General features: G+C 39.0%; 1 protein-coding gene across 2 annotated transcripts in view; it reads right to left on the bottom strand.

Moving 5' to 3' along the window:
• Positions 1-18,073, bottom strand: part of Rfx7 (regulatory factor X7) — an 80,573-nt gene extending 62,500 nt beyond the window's left edge. The window contains exons 1-2 of one of the 2 annotated variants that reach the window (XM_032910805.1): positions 17,985-18,073; positions 17,651-17,813 (exon numbers count right to left, since the gene is read on the bottom strand). In XM_032910805.1, the coding sequence (XP_032766696.1) occupies positions 17,651-17,811 (161 nt within the window). In that variant the 5' untranslated portion in view covers positions 17,812-17,813; positions 17,985-18,073. Of the gene's footprint in view, positions 1-17,650; positions 17,817-17,984 lie in introns of both variants that reach the window. The other variant, XM_032910806.1, reaches the window with a different exon arrangement.
• Between the last annotated feature and the right edge of the window lie 2,598 nt (positions 18,074-20,671).

Genomic DNA, 20,671 nt, shown 5'->3' with positions numbered 1-20,671 from the left:
TGCCTCCTAATATGTCTGTGTGTTTGCCTACATGTATGCCTGTGCAGCACATTTGTGCCTAGTTCCTACAAAGACCAGAAGAAGGTGTTGGATACCCCGGAACTGGAGTTACAGTGTGTGCTGCCTAATGAGTCCTGAGAATCAAACCCAAGTCCCTGATTCATCGCTCCAGCCCTTCTTTGTCTTTTTAAGACAGGAGTTTCTCAATGGCCTGGGGTTTGCCAAATAGGTGAGATCTGAGTATTTCTACCTCCTCAGTGATGGAAATATATGTTTCTACTACTGTCCCTGGCTCCCCACAACCCCCATGAGTTCTGGGGATCGAACACAGTCCTCAGGTGTATAAGGTAAGCATTTTTATCAGCTGAGCTATTTACCTAGCCTGACTTGGTTTTCTTTTTCTTTTTTCTTTTTGACTGATTTATTTATTTATTTAATATATATGAGTACACTGTAGCTGTCTTCAGACACTTCAGAGGGTATCGGATCCCATTACACCATGTGGTTGCTGGGAATTGAACTTGGAACCTCTGGAAGAGCAGTCAGTGCTCTTAACCATTGAGACATCTCTCCAGCCCCTGACTTGGTTTTCTGTACCCTTCTGGAGTACTATATTAGGGACCTTCCATCACTGTAACAAAATACCTGGGGTAATCAGCTTAATAAGAGAAAAGGTTTATTATGAGAAAAAGAGAATCTCACCATATTGAGGTTCCAATATTCACGTCAGTGGTAAGCCTTCAACGACCTAATATCTTCCAAGTAGGCTACAACTCTGAAATGTTCTGCTGGCTCCAGATAAAGCCCATAACATGAGTCTTTAAAGAACATTTTTGATTCAAACCATAGTGGGTATCAACTACATTTCCTTTTATTTAATCCCTTCAGTCAAATGGCCCTATAGTTTGCAATATAATTAAACTAATCCAAGCCTATGTTCAGTAACATTATACTCCCTCACAGGGCATCATTCCTAAGTTCTCTGTACAATCTACTGAAACACTGTTATTTACTTTATTTATTCATGAACTAAATAATGGTTTATCCAAGAACTATCCATAAATATATTATATTGTTGCTGTTATTATTTTGGACAAACTCTTATGAGCTCATCAATTTAAGAAAAATGATTCTTATTCCTTATTTCTTCCTGCTCTTCCATTATGTAGACTTGGGTTTTTTTTTTATATAATTCACAATTCCCTTTGCTGTCCTATTTTGCATTCCTTACAAACCAAGTATTTCAGTGACAAATTCTCTTAATATTGATTTCATTTTTATTTTACTTATTTCATGTGTATGCAGGAACACATGCCATGACACAACACATGCACATCAGAGATTATCTTCCAGGAGTCAGTTCTCTCCTATAGTGTGTGTCCCAGAGATTGAACTCAGAGGTCCCTTAAGGTCTTCTTGGTGGCATATGTCTATATCTTTTGAACCATCTCTTTGGCTTTCTTCATCATTTTGAAGGACAATTTTGGTAAGCACAGAATTCTACTTTGGTGTTTTTGACACTAAATATTTCACTTCATTCTTTCTTGCCTGAATGATTTTTAAAGGGAAGCTTGATACAGTTTTCATTTTGGGGTTTTTCTCCCTTGAATTTTTTCAAGATTTTCTGCCTATGAGTATCTGTAGTTAGAATAAAATATGTCAAGGTGTAGTGTTTTTAGAATTTATTCTGCTGGGTTTTCTCTGGGCTTCCAGGGTCTGTGTTTCTTTATCTAGTCATTAACTTTGGAAAAATTTCAAGACATCACGTCAACTTTCCTTTTACTTGATATTCTAATACATGTTATACCTTTTATAACTATAACTTCTTTTGTATTCTTTATCTGTCAGTTTTGGAGATGTCTTGGGATATTTTCATATTCCATGATTCTTGCCTCAGTCATGTCCACTCTACCAGTAAGCCACTGTTAATGATAGTATTAGTAATTTTATAATGTACCAGGGGTTGACCCCAGGGCTTGAGGCATGCTAGGCACTTAAGTGCACTACTACTGAACTAGGTATATCACTAACTCTAAAGAGTTATTTATTTCTATCTTTTCCTTTGGGTTTTCTATGCCTATGCTTATCTACCTGTTCTTGCATGTTATCTCCTTTAGAGCATGTACAATATCACTCACAGTTAAATAACCATTCTAATCCCTCAAATTGACTTGAAATACTTGATCTCTATGCTTAGTTGCCTCTTCAGACTTTGCTTATTTTGTTTTGGCCTTCTAGCATGTCTTGTACCCTGCAGAAGACCAAGCAATGATATAGAACAGAGGCAGAGAGCTTTTGTAACCTTTGCATTATCCAGCAGGAATTTGTTACTCCATGGTGTGATAGGCTAATGTTCTGTTGTTATCATCTTTGTTTTTGTTTCCCCTGTTAATTTTAGGCTTCCTTTGAGATCCCTTAAACAGGGTGTAAGCTGGCAGTTTCTTCAGACAGGATCCTCTGTGATTATACAAAAGCTCTCCTGTAAGGGTGGTGAAGTGTAGAGGGAGGGAACATTCTACACTCCAATGATTTGTTCTTAGTTTTTCCGAGTCTGAGCTGATTGTTTCTCTTCTCTTGTGTCAAAGACTAGACAGGTCTGAAGGTGGGTATTTTCCTTCCTCCAGGTCATTTAGGCTTTGGTAAATATCCAGTTGATTATGCTGTGGCAATACAGTTTCCTTGGAGGGGCAGTCCTTGTTAAAGAGAACAGACAGGTGTGAACATATTTCAGAATGGGTATTTTTCTCTTCCCCCTGCAGGAAGCACAGAGGAACTTGTCTCTCAACTTCACTTTTTTCCAGCTAAAGACCCTGGAAGTATAACTAAAGACTGTGTAGCTCCTACCTCCCAAAGCAGACCCTTTTTAGAGTATGTGTCTGCCTTTTAATTGCTGATTTGATGGGAACATATGCAGTACAAATGAAGATAAGATAGAATTAGATTCAAATACTATGAAAATTAAAGAAATTATAAGTTCACCTTTGTTACTTAGGAATGACTGAGAATACAGCTTTGCTGGACTTGGATTAATATTTTTTCGTAGATGAAACTTCTAATTATTCACACATTTACTTTTGAAACATCACCTGGAGGACTAATTAAAACAAAGGCTGCTACTTATCCACCAAGTTTTTCATTCAAATGAATCTAAGGTGGAGCTTCAAAATTTGTCAGCAAGTTTTCAAACAATGTAATATATTCATAATTTGAGAAATTCTGCTATAACAAACCAAGCAGAATAGGAGAAAAACTACAGCTGAAAAGGTTTTTTGTTTTTTAAAATAAAATTTAAATTTGTTTTATTTTATGTGTACAAATGGTTTGCCTCCATGTATGCATGTGCACAATATGAATGCCTGGTGCCTGTGGAAGAATAAGGCACCAGGTCTGCTAGAACTGGAAACAGGGATGGCTGTGAGCAACCGTGTGAGTGCTGGGAATGAAATATGACTCCTTTGCAAGAACACAAATTCTTTTTTTTTTTTTTTTTTTTTTTTTTTTTTTTTTTTTTTTTTGGAGCTGGGGACTGAACCTTAGGGCCTTGTGCTTACAGGCAAAAGCGCCTCACCGCTGAGCTAAACCCCAACCCCAAGAACACAAATTCTTAACTGCTGACCCATTTCTCCAATTCCTGAAAAGTCTTTTAAAACAAGAGTTACCAGACAAAAAAAAGAAAACAAACAACAACAACAACAACAACAAAAAAACCCCAGAAAAGTTCTATGTCAGACAAATAATGAGAACATAAGTGGCCAGTTTTGTGAATTAAACACTTTAGTAACTCAGCATTCTTTTCTTATTTTAATCATTTACTTCTCAGTTCGCAGATAAATCTACCTCCTTCCTCATCTGCAACCACTCAGATTTTCTATGCCATCTTCAGACTTCAGCCAAATAGGAAACATCCCTCACAGGTTCATGTGTTTGAATACTTGACCCTCAGGTGGTGCTGCCTAGGGAGGTAGTAGAACTTGTAGGAGGTAGAGGATAGGTGGGGGAAAAGCTTGCTGGGATAGCAAGTGACAGGTATACTCTGGTCCAAGTTCTGCCTAACTTCTCTGCTTCCTGATCTGTACCACTTAACAAAGCAGCTGCTGCAAGCCCCTCCCACTAGAACCCAGCTGTTTCAGCCATCCAAGCCTTACCTCACCTTGATGAACTATACTCTCCCAAACTAAGAATCAAAAGAAATTGCTCCTTCCATAAGTTGTTCTGTCAGGTATTTGTCACAAGAGATGGGAAAAACAATCAGTACAGCATGATTTAGCAAGTTGCCTCAGTTTTGTGTCTTGTAGTCTAAGTAGACCAAACTTTATGCTAAGACCAAATCCTCCAATTCAGTGTTACTATAACTTTAAAATACCAATTTTATCTTTTGGAAGTAGACAGGGACACAGAATAATCATCTCATAACTACATTCTGTTGTATTCTTGTATGGAATGTTACCGACACTTGGTTTAGTCATTTGCTCAGTAATTTAAAAAGATTTCTTTCTGATGAGATTTTTCTTTTCTTTTGAGACAGGGTCTCACTACAAGCTCTGGCTGTCCTGGAATTCACCAAGCTGGTCACAAACTAAACTCTGTAATTTTAAAGAAGGGTTCAACTGCTCTCACTTAGGGCATACATTATTTTGTAATCCAGATACAGTAAAAGAAATAGTAGTCATAGAACTAAAATCCTTAATTGTTACTACAGTTTTACTAATGAAATGTAAAAGAACAAGGTGCTATAAATTCCTTGCCATGTAAAATGCACTGTCAGATTAATAACCTGTTTGGTGAGGAAACGACAACATTAAATAATCAAATACACAAACATTAACACATTGGGAAATCTAAGTGTTTATGAGAATACAGCATACAAAAGCTAGTCACTAGTATCTACCACTAGATAAGAAATAAAAAGCTGGTTGGGCATGGTGGCGCACACCTTTAGTCCTAGCACTCAGGAGGCAGATCTCTCAACCTGAGGCCAGTCTGAGTTTCCAGAACAGCAAAGACTACACAGAGAATCCAGCTTGAAAGAACAAGGTAAGATAAAATTAAAAGGTTCAGAAGATGCTGTCATCAGATTCAAATAGCTATAGCATAGGAAGCAGGAAAAAAAATTAAGATTAAGTATTTAATCATTCAGAATTCACTATACAATATGAGGCTAGAAAAACAAAAAAAAAGTTTCTAGTACAAATGATTTAGGCTGCTATATCACGTGTTATGTAGGATTTGGAGACAGAGGTGGAAATTCTAGAACATCCATAATGAAAAACCATGGACAAAATCAGGATCACAACATACAAGGCTAACAATGTACTTGTTAGACTAAAACATGCTGAATATTGGCGATCATCAAAATAGGGCGGAACGGACTATATGGGTGCTATATTGTTTGTAGATCTTGTAGAACAAATGGAAATCTTTACACAGTATGGTGAAGAAGAAATTACTATAGAGTTTTAGGAAGACACCTATGAAAAGTAACATTTGTCAGGTCTTGTTTAGATAGCAGTACACAGTGCAGTTTAGTGAGGGACAGCTACCAGGGTGATGGATTACTTTTCACCACTGACAAAACAACAGAATAACTTGAGTGAGGAAAGGTTTGTTTTGGTTCATGGTTTCGGAAGCTTTAGTCTAGAATGGTGGAGAAGAGATGGCAGAATGAATAGGGGCTAAAGCAAAAAAGCAGCAAAGACAGGCCCACTACACAGCAACCTACTTCTTAAGATTCCCAAAAATAATGCTCGTATTTAAACTTGTAAGCCTATTTTACGTCCTAATTCTAATATTCTGCTTGTTTCCTCTATTTATTCAATTTCACAGCTATTCCATAGCAGAAAATACATCAAGTCTGACTTCAAGAATTTATATAGTCTTAAGTCTGTTCAAAAGTCCATAATCTTTTTTTGTGACACAGGGCAGAAACTTAGGTATGAGATAAAATTATAACCTACATACTTCGACTATTCAATGTCCCAGAAAATAAATATATAACAAAGGGAAGAATGAGGAATAACAAAGAAAGACTGAACCAAAGCAAAATGGAAAACTAACAGGGCAAACATCAAAATTTACAGCTAACTTTCTGATATCAGGGCACATGATAGTTCCTATAGCCCTGCTGTTTGTAGCACATGTGGCCTGCCTCTTGGGTTGACCACTCAGTGTCTGCAGTTTCTTCAGCAGATATCTCATGTTCCTGGTATTTATAACATTTTGGTCTCTGCTGCAAATCAGGCTTCATCTTCAAAGCTTCAAACAGCTTTCTAAGGAACAACTACTCAATGCCTGGTCTCACAGGATGACCTCTGGTATCTTTGTGCAAACCCACTTTATTCCATAGCTGTAAAACAGTACCACATGGAAAAGTCTAAGTTCTGTTGTCAGCTTCAGATCTTGCCAGACCTCCATTTACCACAGCTCAGTAACTTCTGATGCCTGAGTGGTTTTATCAGGAAAAACACTTCCCTTTGTCATTTTTAAAATCCCCAACATACCCTAGAAGCTGTATCTTCTTAGGCATCATTTATTTATTTAAATTATATATTTAGGTGTGGGCATATGCACAGGTGCAGGTGTCTACAAAGTCCAGAAGAGGAAGTTAGATCTCCTGGAGCTTGAGGTACAGGCCACTGTGAACCTCCTGTTGATGCTAGGAACTGAACTCCAGTCAGGTCAGTGCTCTGCAAGAGGAGTATGTTAACTGCTAAGCCATCTCGTAACCCCTTCAGCCCCCACCCTACTCTTTAAAGTTTTCCATATATATCTTCAACTTTGTTTACATCTCTGAGACTTTGTCTGATGGGACCTCACCATCAAGCTACCTTTTCTGTTTAGACAATACAAAGCGCTCAGTTTCTCTAATGGTATCAATCTCTTTAACAGTAGCAGTCACTGAATCTGTACGTACCTCATCTCTATTTCCTTTCCTTGAAAAACAGTACATTTTTCATATTTTTCTGCTTCATGTTTTGCTTTTATTCACTATAAATCTGCATAAATGCTATGAGCAAACCCATGTCACAGCCTGACATTAATACTGTCTTGGAATTTCTTCCATAAAAGAGATTAATTCATTACTTCTGAATTCAGCCCGATACAATTTTTCAGGACATGGACAGAATAGTTAGATTCATTTTTGGAAAAAAAAATCATGTGACACAAATGGCCTCTAGCCCAATTCCCATAAATGTCCTTGTTCCCTTTGAAACTTTATGAGCACTGTCTTTATTGTCTTTATTTGTTTGACATTCTGGTCTTCCCAATTCCAAACAGAATGGCACATTAAAGACTGCTTATAGTTCTCTACGGTTTCTCTAGACCCCAACTCTAAAACTGTTCCACATTTTTCCTGCAAACTAATTCTGAAGACTGATAAACCAAATGGTCAGGTTCATGACAGTAATGACCCCACTCTAAGTATCAATTTTCTGTATTACATTTCTCACAACTATCACAAAACAATGCAGGGAGGAAAGGTTGTTCTGGTTTAGGGTTTAGAAATTTTAATTATATCATGGTTCAGTTCATGGTAGTAGGAATATTTGGCTAGGACTACTCATATCTCAGTATGAGATAGGAAGCAGAGAACAAGGGCAGCCTAAAACCTGCAGTGATTCACCTCTGAGAACCAAGTCCTAATTCCTAAAAGTTCCACAACATCCAAACAAGACCACTAGCTATGTGTGAACTTGACATCCACATGTCAGTCCGAGAGAGATTTTAGACTCATATAATAACAAACAGTAATAAGTATTACTACTCTTAATAATATAGTTATAGGAGAGTAAAGCACTAAACTATGGTTTTGGCAGTGAAAAAAACAGGAATAAGTCTAAGTTATATTACAAACTCATCAGTTAGTTAAATAATAAATACTGGACACAGGCATAGTCAGGAAAAATAATCGAAAACCAATTTGCTAGACTGGTTTAAAAAAAAGATATAGTGGTATCTATCCACTATCAAAAGAAGTAGATAAATAGAAAACAAGGGCAAGTTGAGGCCGTAAGATACCACTTATTGTTCTTGTAGAAAACTTAGATTCCACTCAAAGCACCTATTTGATGGCTCACAACTATCTGTAATTCTAGTCCCAGGGGCTCTCATACCTTCTTTTCATCTTCATGGGCACCAGACACATGGTTTCATTCATACATGCAGGTAACATTCATACAGATAAAATAAATAAATCTAGAAAAAAAATAATAAAATGCTAAATTTAAAGTAACGACCTGTACTTTAGTTCTGTTGTGGTCATCTATATCCACCCCTCTTCTGTTATTATTTTATACTTTTTTCTACCTATGTAAATACAAACTTAGGTAAGAGGGTTATAAAAGGTTGGCACTACCATTTATATGCGGGAACTGTATTCATTAATAAGTTTTCCAAATAAATTTTCTCCCATACTATTTTCCTCTACTAACCTACATTATTGGTAAGGCTCACTGTCATCACCAGTTCTAAATCTAATTCATGACAGAAAGAATAAAGAAGTCAAGTAAGAATCTGCTAAATTTCTTATTTGATAGATTTGTTTAAATCTACAGTCTATCTTTTGATTTTTTTTTTTTTTTTTGGTTTAACTAAGGCCATAATCCTGAGCTTGGCAAATTAAAAAAAAAACAAAAACAAAAACAAAAAACCTTAATATCCTATTGAATTCCTCTTCATATACTTATATCATTACTGAATTAAACAAAATCTTACTTTTATATATAAAATTCAAGTGGGTGATGTTTTAAAGGTTGGAATAGTCCCCTATTAAATTTTTAATTTTCCTATGCTTTGCATGTGGAAACATTACAATAACTGTATACTGAATTTCCCTTTCCAAGACTACTTGGCTTTTATGGATTTAAGATTAATGACTTTCTTGGTTCTCAGGAACTTTTATACATAGAATGTGACCAAATGCTGTTTGCAAATGGCTTTTGCTTTAGAAAAACTGGATCATATATTAATAATCTGAGTGTGATATTTTCTATCACAGATTCCTATATGTATGCCTTACATAGCACTAATGAGCACAATCAAATTAGGGGAAAAACTCATTTACATTAACTGAATCATTTTGTTGATATACATTTTCAGGTTCCTAGAAACATAACTTTCTACATCTCATATATCTATTGCAAAATATAAGTTCTTGGCCTCTCTATACACCAGTAACAATTTTCTGCTATACTATATATTACTTAAGATTTCTGCAGTGATAGCTTTGCTTCCTTTGGACTTCACATATTAGAAAATAAAAGTTTCATTTAGTTAAAATTTTTTATTCACTAAAATAGACTTATCTCAGACAGTAAGTCCAGTGTAAACTATGGAGAAATATTAAATAGCACAACTCATAGCAGGCTCAACAAGTCAACAGGTCAGGAGTTGTAGTGTGAGTAAGCAGAAAAAAATAACACAAGGTCACTCTTTGACCATATGAAATAGGACGGCCATGGAAAGACAGAAAGAAGCCCACAACCCCACGTGCTCTTCTAGTACACCTGCTGGGGGATGGTATCGATATGTTTATGTACAGTGTGCATATATGCATGCAGGTATGCAAACACATGGATGTGCTCAGGTGGGGACAGAATTTGACATTGGTTGTCTCCCTGAATCACTCACCACCTTTACTTGAGACATGGTTTCTCAGTAAACCTGAAATTGGAAATCACCAATCTGGATAGGGTGGCCACCCAGGGATGTCCAAGTCTCAGCCTATCTCTGCGACCCCACTGCATGGGTTACACACACATGCAGCTGCACCCAGTTTTTACATGAGCACTGGGAATCCAAACTCAGGTCCTCATGCTTGCATGGCAGGGACTTTATTGACTCCCTAGCTCCATGCTCAGTTTTACACATTAAAAATCATAAAAGTCAACAACCATGAGCCCTAGCAATGACCTCACCCTCCAAGAAAACCAATCATTATGATGCATTATCAACAACAGAGCTCAAATTCCAAGAAAGCTGTTTTCAGAAAGGAAAACGGAGGCAAATGTAAGGCATCTATAATATCATTTTCTGTACCCAAGTTTTGGACAGACATCAGAATGCAAATTCAAATCAATTTATTAGTCCTGTGTTGGACTGAGTATGAACATATTATACATTACCTGATCCCTTGCTACCCAAACTTAAGACAACAAAATTCAAGTAAAAAAATTTTTTTTCTTCATAAGGGTATTTTGGAAAAGATGGGAAATTATACCCTATTGAACCCCCTCCTTTTTAAAAAATGTATTTATTTATTCACTTTACATTCTGATTGCTTATGCTTACAGACAGGAGACTATTGACTCTTTAACTTCCTAGATTTCATGGCATAACAGACTGTGGTCTCCAACTATACAACCTCTCATCCTCTTAATTCAGTATCACAAGTGGAGATTCAAATAGCAAAGAGTAGGAATATGTTTTTGGTTTAGTCTTAGATAGAAGGAAATATAAAACCTCACCTTTATACAATTTTGTGTGTGTGTGTGTGTGTGTGTGTGTGTGTGTATAAAATCTGCCATGGTAGATGCTTAATAAAATACTGTAAAAATTAATCAAACCTGTTTCCATTCCCTCCTGTAAATAGGACAAGTGTAGTTAATAAAACAACAAAAAAAGAGAAATGTTTATAGCCTCAAAAAGATTACTGAGTCATGCTTGATGGTTTTGAAGTCGAGGGCTAACTATCTTAGTCTCATAGTAGCAATCAAGAGCATTGAAGCCTCAGTGTGTTGACCTTCATTTCATGATCCTGTCTAGAATAGGAAGACTCTTCCCTGATTGGACAATTCTGCTCATCTTTAATTTGACTTCTTAGAATCCTCCGGGAAACACAATAAAAAAGAAATGCCTACACAAAGAGAATAATAGAAATGGGGGCAATAAGAGTGTGTGATTTTCAGAAGGAACACCCATTCAGAGCCTGCCCCACATGTGGCCCATGCATATACAGCCATCCAATTAGACAAGATGGATGAAGCAAAGAAGTGCAGGAGCTGGATGTAGATCTCTCCTGAGAGATACAGCCAGAATACAGCAAACACAGAGGCGTATGCCAGCAGCAAACCACTGAAGTGAGAACGGGACCCCCGTTGAAGGAATCAGAGAAAGAACTGGAAGAGCTTGAAGGGGCTCGAGACTCCATATGTACAACAATGCCAAGCAACCAGAGCTTCCAGGGACTAAGCCACTACCTAAAGACTATACATGGACTGACCCTGGACTCTGACCTCATAGGTAGCAATGAATATCCTAGTAAGAGCACCAGTGGAAGGGGAAGCCCTGGGTCCTGCTAAGACCGAACCCCTTGTTGGGGTGAGGGCGGCAAGGGGGGGAGGATGGGGAGGGGAACACCCATAATGAAGGAGAGGGGGGAGGGGGATGTTTGCCCGGAAACCGGGAAAGGGAATAACACTCGAAATGTATATAAGAAATACTCAAGTTAATAAAAAAAAAAAAAAAAAGAGTGTGTGATTTTGTTACGGCCCTGGAACCATCTTACTGCCTTGTTCTTAAAAAAGACTGTCGCAATAATTCATTACATGTCTACCCTAAATGAAGGAAATAATTGTGAAGTGCAACCCTAAAGTATTCTGAAACCAATAGACAACTGTTTTGTTTACATTAGCATTCACTACTGGCTCAAAATACTTCATAGGTACCATTGGAAGAGGTTGCTACACGAAATGCTTGTAAGTTTAAGCAACTCTATAAACAAGCTAAAGGAGCAAAGTCTCTCAGCCAGCAGCTCACAGGCTCCACAACAGCTAGGGTCATTCTACAGCCTAGCACATATGTACGTAATAAATTAGCTCTTAGAACATTTTATATGTTATACATTTTCAGTAAATATTTGCAGACTTAATCTCATGTAATGAAATACTTGTACATGGTAACAGAATGACACCTTCAGATAGTTCCTCTGGGCTAACACTCAAGTAGACACTAACAAATCCTAATAACCTGTTGACTAAAAATCTTCTGTTGATGGCTCATAATAATTCTATTAGTGTTTCACTGTGCTTATGGCATGTTTAATTATTGCTGTCAATATTAATCTATTAGCAAACTCATAGATTTTAAAAGCTAAAAGAACTTTCAAGGTCATTCATATAACCCTCTACTTTATAAATGAGGAAATGATGGTGTACTTTTGCAGAATCCACACTTTTACATGTGTCTTTTCTTTCCCTGGTAAGTCCCCAATTGAATATGAGAAGTGTCACTGCACATTTTCCACCCAAGGTTACCATTACAGGCAAACAATGAGCATTCCTTAGATGCCAATGTTTATTTAGCACTTTGTATACAACAGATATTCAGTTGAGCACAATTCTTAAGTGTTCAAATTTTAGTAATTACATTGTTTATATTTGTTTTCAAAAATTTAGGTAACAGAGACTCGGTATAATTTTATTCAAAACACACCTTTCATGATAATATACTTCTGTCTTCCCACCAGCTCATTTCCCAAGTAAATCTCTAAAATCAGCGATGAGACAGAAGCCAAGTCAGTTTGCAAATACCAGCTTAAGACAACTCCCAGGTGGGAGAACTAACTGATCAATTATTTAAATATATACATACCATTAGTTAAGCTAAACAGAACTAGAAATTTGACAGGCTTGAAATTGTATAACTTGCATATTTGGATGACAGAGAAGACAATTTCTTTCTGAGATCAGCGCCACTTAGTACTGTGACATAAACATCACAACTGGCCTCAGTACACCAAGTGATAGCAAACCAAGTCTTTTCTGTGCTGATATAGAAGACTACCTGATTTCAGGGTAGGAGCCATTTAACCAACTAAACTAAAATATATGCAAGAAAATAAAAGGTCAGAGGTACGAGCTATTTAACAACACATGTTTCCCACTACATTTGGATGAATTACAATTATTTCTTACAGCACTAATAAACTGCATGGCTCAAGAAGAAAACTAAACTAACTACTGAGCTCTATGCCAGAAGACAGAAAACAGGACTAATATGATATTACTATGTAAATGTTATAAAGTATTGTACTCTATTGTACTCATTGTACTAAAATAGAAATGAGATTAATCATTTACTATTGAGATGCTTATTCCATAACCATAAGACAACAAAACAAAATTGAGTATAGATGATAACCTAAAAATATCCAAAATAATTCTTAGATTACAATCCTAAATCTAAAATATACCAGATCAGAAATCAATGAAGATGATGAACTCTTGACCCTCTGACATTACCCCATGACTGGCTAATGAATTTAGAAATTCCACAGCTTACCTGTTATTCAGTTTCTTAACATAAAGGGGTAGAATACTGATATATCTTACTGTTGAAAGACATAAGGTTTTACCTGAAAGTAATGCCATTAGAATCAGAATTTTCTGTGTATTATTTTCTATAATAAAGTATTAGGGCTTCTTTTTGACTTTAATTTTTTAGGTGAAAATTTATTATCCACATTACAACCAAAAAGCAAACATGAGCCACTCTCACTCATGTACATTCATTTCTTCCTTCCTTCCTTCCTTCCTTCCTTCCTTCCTTCCTTCCTTCCTTCCTTCCTTCCTTCCATGTGGTGCCCAGTATCTGGGGATAACCTAGAGCCTTATACAAGCTAGGGAAGTGCTCTTCCCCTGAGCTACATATTATGTTTTTTTAAAGACAGGGTCTTTTTGTAGTTCTGGCTAGCCTTGAATTCACAGGGACTCACCTGCTTCAGTGTCCCAAATGCTGGGATTAAAGGTGCATCCAAGAAGACAGAAGAGATCTCATGTGCAGTGTTTTGTATTTTATTTATTTATTTTTTAAGTTTCTATTCTATGATGGTTTTAAGTAAAACATCTTTTAAAAGAAAAAGGAGCCAAGTATGGTGGTGTATGCTTTTAATCCCAGCACTAGACAGGCAGAGGCAGGAGGATCTCTGTGAGTTCAAGTCCAGCCTGATCTACATAGCAAGCTCTAATACAGCCAGAACAACATAGAGGGATCCTGTCTCAAAAAACAAATAGAGGTGGATAGTAAAATTTTTGTTGTTTAAACTAAATAGAAATTTGCATATATATTCAATTATGAAGTCACTGAGAAGGGAAAATATAAGTAACCAAAGAGAAATGCAACATAAATACGGTTTTTGTTTAAGCTATCAGTATGAGTCTTCTTTAAAACAGAAAGACAGAGGCAGACAGACACACACAGACAGACACACACACAGACAGACAGATTTAGGTAACCAGGTATCATGGAACACAATTCGAGGGCTTGAGAGGCTGAGACAGAAAGATTATATAAATTTCAAGCCAACCAGGGTCACAGATCAAAACCTGCTCAAAAAATACCCAAAACGAAAAACTATGTTCCTACTATATTAATATTCTCTTCCTTTCTCCTGTTTAGAAAAAAATCTTCAAATTATATAATTATAAATTATAAAATGTAAATAACATTCTCATAGCCTACTCAGAATTAAATCACCTCTACAAATAAAAAATTCTTTCAAGTGAGGCATGCAAGTGATTTAGACTGTCTATGGAACAGGAAGGAGTAAGATCAAGAAACACAGACAACAGGCAGATACATTTGTTAACCTAGGCTTAATTAGAAGAGATCCACTAACACATTAATACAAACATAACACTATCAAATTGGCAGTATATTTTCTAGAATCATTTAGTATATTTTCTAAAAGTCCATACTATTTCCAAGTCTTGAGAAATAGTTTTAATCTCATTAAATACTGTGGTCTTAATGTTGAATACTTATTCCTTTTTTTAGAGATGTATTTAATGCTTAAAATTACAGTCAAATACTTTTATCAGATAGCATTTAATAAATGGAATAAATTAATTGTGAGCCAAGATAATAAATAACTCATTGTCCAGTGAAAGGCCTACATCACATACTATATTTATAATCGTAGAGTAGGAGGACAAGTACAGACTTGTTTGTGATCTGCAAGCCCAGTAATTTAGAAACTATGATCAACCTAAATGCAAAACCCAGTTGAGGATTTTTAAATGCCACATTTCTTTTGAATCTCATTTTAACTCTTAATAATCAATATAACTGAAGGATGACAGAAAAGCAATACAAAACTGACAATCTTTCAAAACATTACTAGGTGATTTTTTTTTTAAATGGTGGGAAAAGTATTACCTAAAAAATACGAAATATAATACATATAGAGTTGGGGTTATATCTATTAAGACAAGTTTTATGGTGTTTTTAAAATATTACCTTTTAGATGATAGTAGCAATGAGGTGGTGGGCGTGGAGGCAAATGCCCTTAAATCTAGAACTTAGAAAGCAAGAAGGCAGACAGGACTTCTGAGTTTGAGACCTGCCAGGGTTACATAGTATGCCCTGGACTCAAAAAAAAAAGTAGCAATGGAACTTTCACTTTTTAACATCTGCACTTTACTTGATGAATAACACAAAGCTGTTCTTGTGGAGGAGTTACAAGTCTATATCAAATATGGCCACTAATGTTTATCATCCACTATGGTTGTTTATCCTAAAGTTTTAAGTATAAAAAAAAAGAAATAATTTCTGCAAACAGAATTACTAAAGGTGGAAATGAACTGCTAGTATGTCAAAATGAAGATACAGAACAGCACATTTTGATATTAAGGTGTGTATCTGAACTGAACTCTACTTCCTCTACTTCAGATGTTTTATCATGTGCAAGTCTAGAGTTAAGTTGTCGCGGATGTGTAAATACCATTACCAATGAAGGAATTAAATCACGAGTTAATAAAAATAAATAAGTAAAAAGACACTCCACAACCATCATGATGCAAATATTATCCTCAGTATACTATATAACTCACTCTGTGAAATTATACAATAAAATCTCTTTTATTCTCATAATGAAACAGACTTACTAATTCAACCTTAAAAATTTACCTTTCTTAAAAGATTTGAGTACTATAACTGGGATGTCCCTCATTTGAGTGTAAAAAAAACTTGAGTGAGTGGTTTACTTCAATTCAATGACGATTTCAGGGACCCTAAGTTGCATTATGCAGCAATAAACAAAATGTCAGGCTTTGTGGAGCCCAACAAAGTAAGTGTAAAATTAACCATATTCATAAATTACAGATTTTAAAACAGAAAAAAGGTATCCATTGAATGAAGGTATTACTTGGCCTCCCCATCTCCATAACCACACACACACACACACACACACACACACACACACACACACACACACACACGCGCGCGCGCATAAAATTATCTCACATATCTGACTTACTCAAGTTGCCACATAACTATTGTCAAAGCCTTATAAATACTTTTAAAATAATTGCTTCATATTAAAATTAAAAATAAAACCAAGACATTCAACTGTCAACTATTGTATAGTATTAAACTAGTAAAAGCCTGCACTGACCTACTTCCTATTAGCATCATGACATGGAAGCATGCTAAGAAAATAATGAAAATTACTATATAACAACTTTTAATTTTGTATTTAAAATTGGTTACTGTTTTGAAATGTTCAAATGCTATACATTCAATGCTAGTTGCTTTATGATACCTTTGTTTTCAAATTGCAAGTTTTGTTATTTTAGTAGTCATAGTCAATGATGAACCTGACTGCTAAAAACAAAACAAAAAAAATCTCCGAAAAAAAAAAGACTATTTTTCACATCATACTTAGTTGTATTTTAAAATTTCTATTAAAAGCAATCTTTGACCAAACTCCATATATTCCTTTCCATTTTAAAAATAGTGCTATGGTTAAAAAAAAGTCAGTTAATAAAGAATCCTACAAAGCAAGACAAGTTCACATTTAAAGAACACTTGGAGTGGTTCTCATAGAAGACGGACTTAACTCTGTGTATATATTAATACTGTTATACTTTAAGAGTTCAGTTAACGTTGAAATATTCCAAATTCCCATACAAGAAAATACAGGACTAGTAATGAGTGTTCCATCTAGTTTCTTTTTAATAATTACACAAAAATAGCAAAAGCTTTTTTACATTTAACAAAACATTCACTTTACCTTGCAAATTGTTAAAATAGTTTATGCTAAAGAAGCATTTCTTTTACAGTCAATACAAAGAATAAATTCCCTAGAAGGGAAATTCAGTGCGAGAATAAAGGAGGCAAAGCCATCCAGAAACAGCAGCTAATCCAACTGAATGAAAAAGACATGTTAGGTTTTGTGCTGCATATTAATTCTGTTACGTACAATGTCTTGTTTGGTCAAAATTCACAATACACTTCTTCCTCCTCCTATGACTACAAAAGGAGTGAACACATTTTTACACTACAAGTTTCCAATTCATGCCACTATCATGCAACGACTTAATCTTGACCCATATTTCCCTTACTGTATGTGGAAAATGCACAAATAACTTGTTTATCTGCTTACAATTGTGGAGAGGGAAGCATGGTGTGTGTGTGTGTGAATGTGTGTGTGTGTGTGTGTGTGTGTGTGTGTGTGTGAGCGCTCGTGTGTCTAAGGAGACCAGGGGTGGGTGCAACCTTCCCCCTTCCAGAGGTGCCATAGCCATGCACTGGGCTCTGGAAACCCACCTTCAATGAATGCATTAGCTTCCTCTTCGGATGCCGCCGCCCCCACCCCCTTTGCAGCAGAAATGTGCCTAGGCTGTTCTACCCCAGCGATGGAGGATCCTCTTACCAGATGGAGTTCTTGATCTTGTGTTGCAGAGCGCTGGCCTCTGTCCCTGGCAGCCCGGGCACAAGGGCTGGCAGAGCCACCCCGGGGTTGGGGGCGCTGAGGGGAAGCTGCTGATGGGCATCGAGCTGCTGTGGTGGCGGCTGTTGTTGTTCCTCTGCCATCGCTGCTGGAGGGGAGGGAGGGAAGATGGGGGCGCGGGGAAGGGTGAGGGAAGAGACGCGGAGGGGAGGACGACGAGGGGAGGAGGAGGGGGAGGGGAGGAAGAGGAGGAGGAGGAGGGGAGGAAGAGGAGGAGGAGGAGGAAGGAAGGAAGCTGGATAAGCTAGGCCTATACCCCAGGGCTCGAGTGAGTCGCTTTCTCCGGCCGCCTGAGGGACATCCCCGGGGAGACCGCGCGGCTCCTCGCGGCTCTCGTCACGGTTCCTCTCCCGGTTCTCCTTGCGGTTCTCGTCACGGTTCCTCTCCCGGTTCTCCTTACCGCCCCGCGCGTCACCGCGGCAGAGGCATGGCGGCGCCCCTCAGCCCCCCGTCAGTGGCCGGGGCTGGGGGGCGTCTGAAGAACGAGGTCGGTGGTCAGGCGCCCCCTCGGCCCCAAAATCCAACCCGACAGGTCTCTCGGGGGCCTGCCTCCCCGGCCGCCCTCCCCCGGGGGCCTGGCGCCTCCGAGCTCCCCCGCGCCGCTCGCTCGCTCCCTCGCTCGCTCCCGGCCCCGCCGCCGCGGCCGCTGCTGCCCTGCCAGCCCAGAGCAGCCCAGCGCGCGCAGCCGCACTGCGGCCCGGCGCAGACGGCACAACACCTACCGCGCGGCCGGGGGGCGTGGACGCGCGTGTGCGGGCGCGGCGCGGGGGCAGCAGGGGGCGCGGAGAGCGCGGGCGGAGCGGCCGCGGGCCACGGGCCCAGGAAGCCGCGGCGGGGCCCCTGAGCGGTCGGGTGGCTGCGGCGGGCGCGGGGACGGCGTGCTGGGGGCGGGGAGCGGGCTCACGGGACGGCGGCGGGGAGTGGACCGGTGCCACCGTGCGGCGTGGAAGGGAGAATTTATTGCTTCCTAGTGTGTAAGGTGAAACGAATCTACACGCCCGCCCCCCTCACCACACACTCGCGAACGTTTCCCTCAGCTAGTCAGTATTGCTTCCTAGCTCAGCCACCGGACCGTGCTGAAGCAGGTGAGAGCTTTTCGAAGAGCTAGCGCCCTGAGCTAATTCGGTCCGGTAGGAAAATGGCAAGTGAGGAGCTGGTTGAAGTGCTCCTCGGTCGGGCATTCAAAGCCCTCCAAATCTGGCCCCACTTTAGCTATCCAATCACAGCCGCCTCCATCCCCCCTGCAAGAACTCCCAGCTCCAATCAGTGAAGTCTCCATGCCATCCTCAGCACGCAGCAGATTCATTCTTCCTTGGTGCCTTTGCCCATGCTGTTCCCCACCCCCGTGCCAGGAGTGCCCTCCCTGCTTTACACACCCAATTCAGCCCAGGCTCTGAGACACAGCTCAAGTCGCGGCTTGTCAGGGTCCCTGGCAGCCAAGGCCCCTCCTGTTTCTCAAAGAAACACAGGTAATACAACATGGAGGCCCAAGCTTCAGCCAAGAGCTCTTCCTTTGCAGCCAGAGACTGCCCACCATTCGCCCTCTTCCCATTCATACTAAAAGAGCTTTGCTGACTGAGAGTGAGACTCCCTGCCTCCAACAAATTATTCTTCTTATAGGAGCAGAAGAATTGGCTTTTCTAGGTGGGGCTGGTCAGGAAGGCTAAGCGCCTGGGTGTAGAAGACAGCAGCCAAAGCCTCTGGCACCAAATGGAACAGCTGCGCAGCTCTCACTGACCTTTCTCTTTGCCTGTGGCTGTAATGAGCCTTCCAGCTCCTAACTTTTCTGACAGTTTCTATCAGACTCGTTCCTGTCAGATTTTCTGGCCACTTTCCTGGATGGACTTTGAGCTAGGAGGCTCTGCCACCTTTTAGACTCCTAGCGGGTGGTGAATCTGATTGGCTTGAATTGCGTGGTCTTTTGAGTGCACTGTTCCCTGTCTTGGCCTGAAACTCTCTTGCTTTGTCCATGTGGCCTCAGGCCTGGTTCACTCAGACTCGAAGCACAGACGTAGTCTGAATGTTTGCACCTGGATGGGTGGAGGGTGTATTTGCAAAATACAGTTTCTTCATGAGGATCCAGACTGTGTAATTTATAATTCTGTGTCCACGGAGATGATGATATTAAAAGAAAAGTGGGAAAAGTGGTCCAGACCCATTTCTCTAAAAAAATTTTTAATCCGAAGAGAGAGTAATGGCTTCACATTGCCACATCCTGAGGGGGAGAATCATCAAAGAAAAGTAACTGGGACTGCTGAAGACCTTAAGAAAAGGAAGTTGAGAACCGAGATGTCTTTAAAATAACTTCACTACCGGGTGTCACACAGGCTGGCTTCCCGGAGTGCAACTTTACAGTTTTTAATAGGTTCCATAAAGAGCCTCGTATCCCACAGTCACCACTAGAGGGCTCAGCAGAGCTACAGCCCCGATTTGCCCTCTAGCGGCGATTCTGAACAGAGCGCGCTTATGCAGACTTGAGGCCTTTGGGGATTGGGAGCAAGGCAGTTGGAGCAGACATCTGGAACCATTAGGTTCAACCAGCCATGAGAGGGTTTTCATATAGCAATGGACTGAAGAGATCCTATTGCCAGAATGAGACATCCTTTCAGGAAAAGAAGGATGGATCATTGCTCATACAAAACATCTGAGAAGTAAATTTGGGCTTTGTTACAGTTTTCATAGGAGACTTAATTTAAATAAACTATGCTTTTAAGAAATTTGAAAAAAATGATAAAGTTACCTAAAAACTTGGCAGGAGATTCAGGCCAAACCCAGAGACCCTGAGTAAAGGCCAACTTAGAATCAGTGTGACTCATTTTCTCAGTTTCAGTTCACTCCCACGGGAGGTAATATAAAACTTTTTAGTGAATATGAATTTTTAAGATAGCATTGATTATGAGCACACCCCAATCCCAGAAAGTAAGCTAATTTTCCCATGAGGGT

This window comes from Rattus rattus, chromosome 8 (assembly GCF_011064425.1).
Source record: "Rattus rattus isolate New Zealand chromosome 8, Rrattus_CSIRO_v1, whole genome shotgun sequence".
Classification (NCBI taxonomy): Eukaryota; Metazoa; Chordata; class Mammalia; order Rodentia; family Muridae; genus Rattus; species Rattus rattus.
The sequence above is the reverse complement of the archived record's forward strand: the minus strand, read 5'-3'. Positions and strand labels throughout refer to the sequence as shown.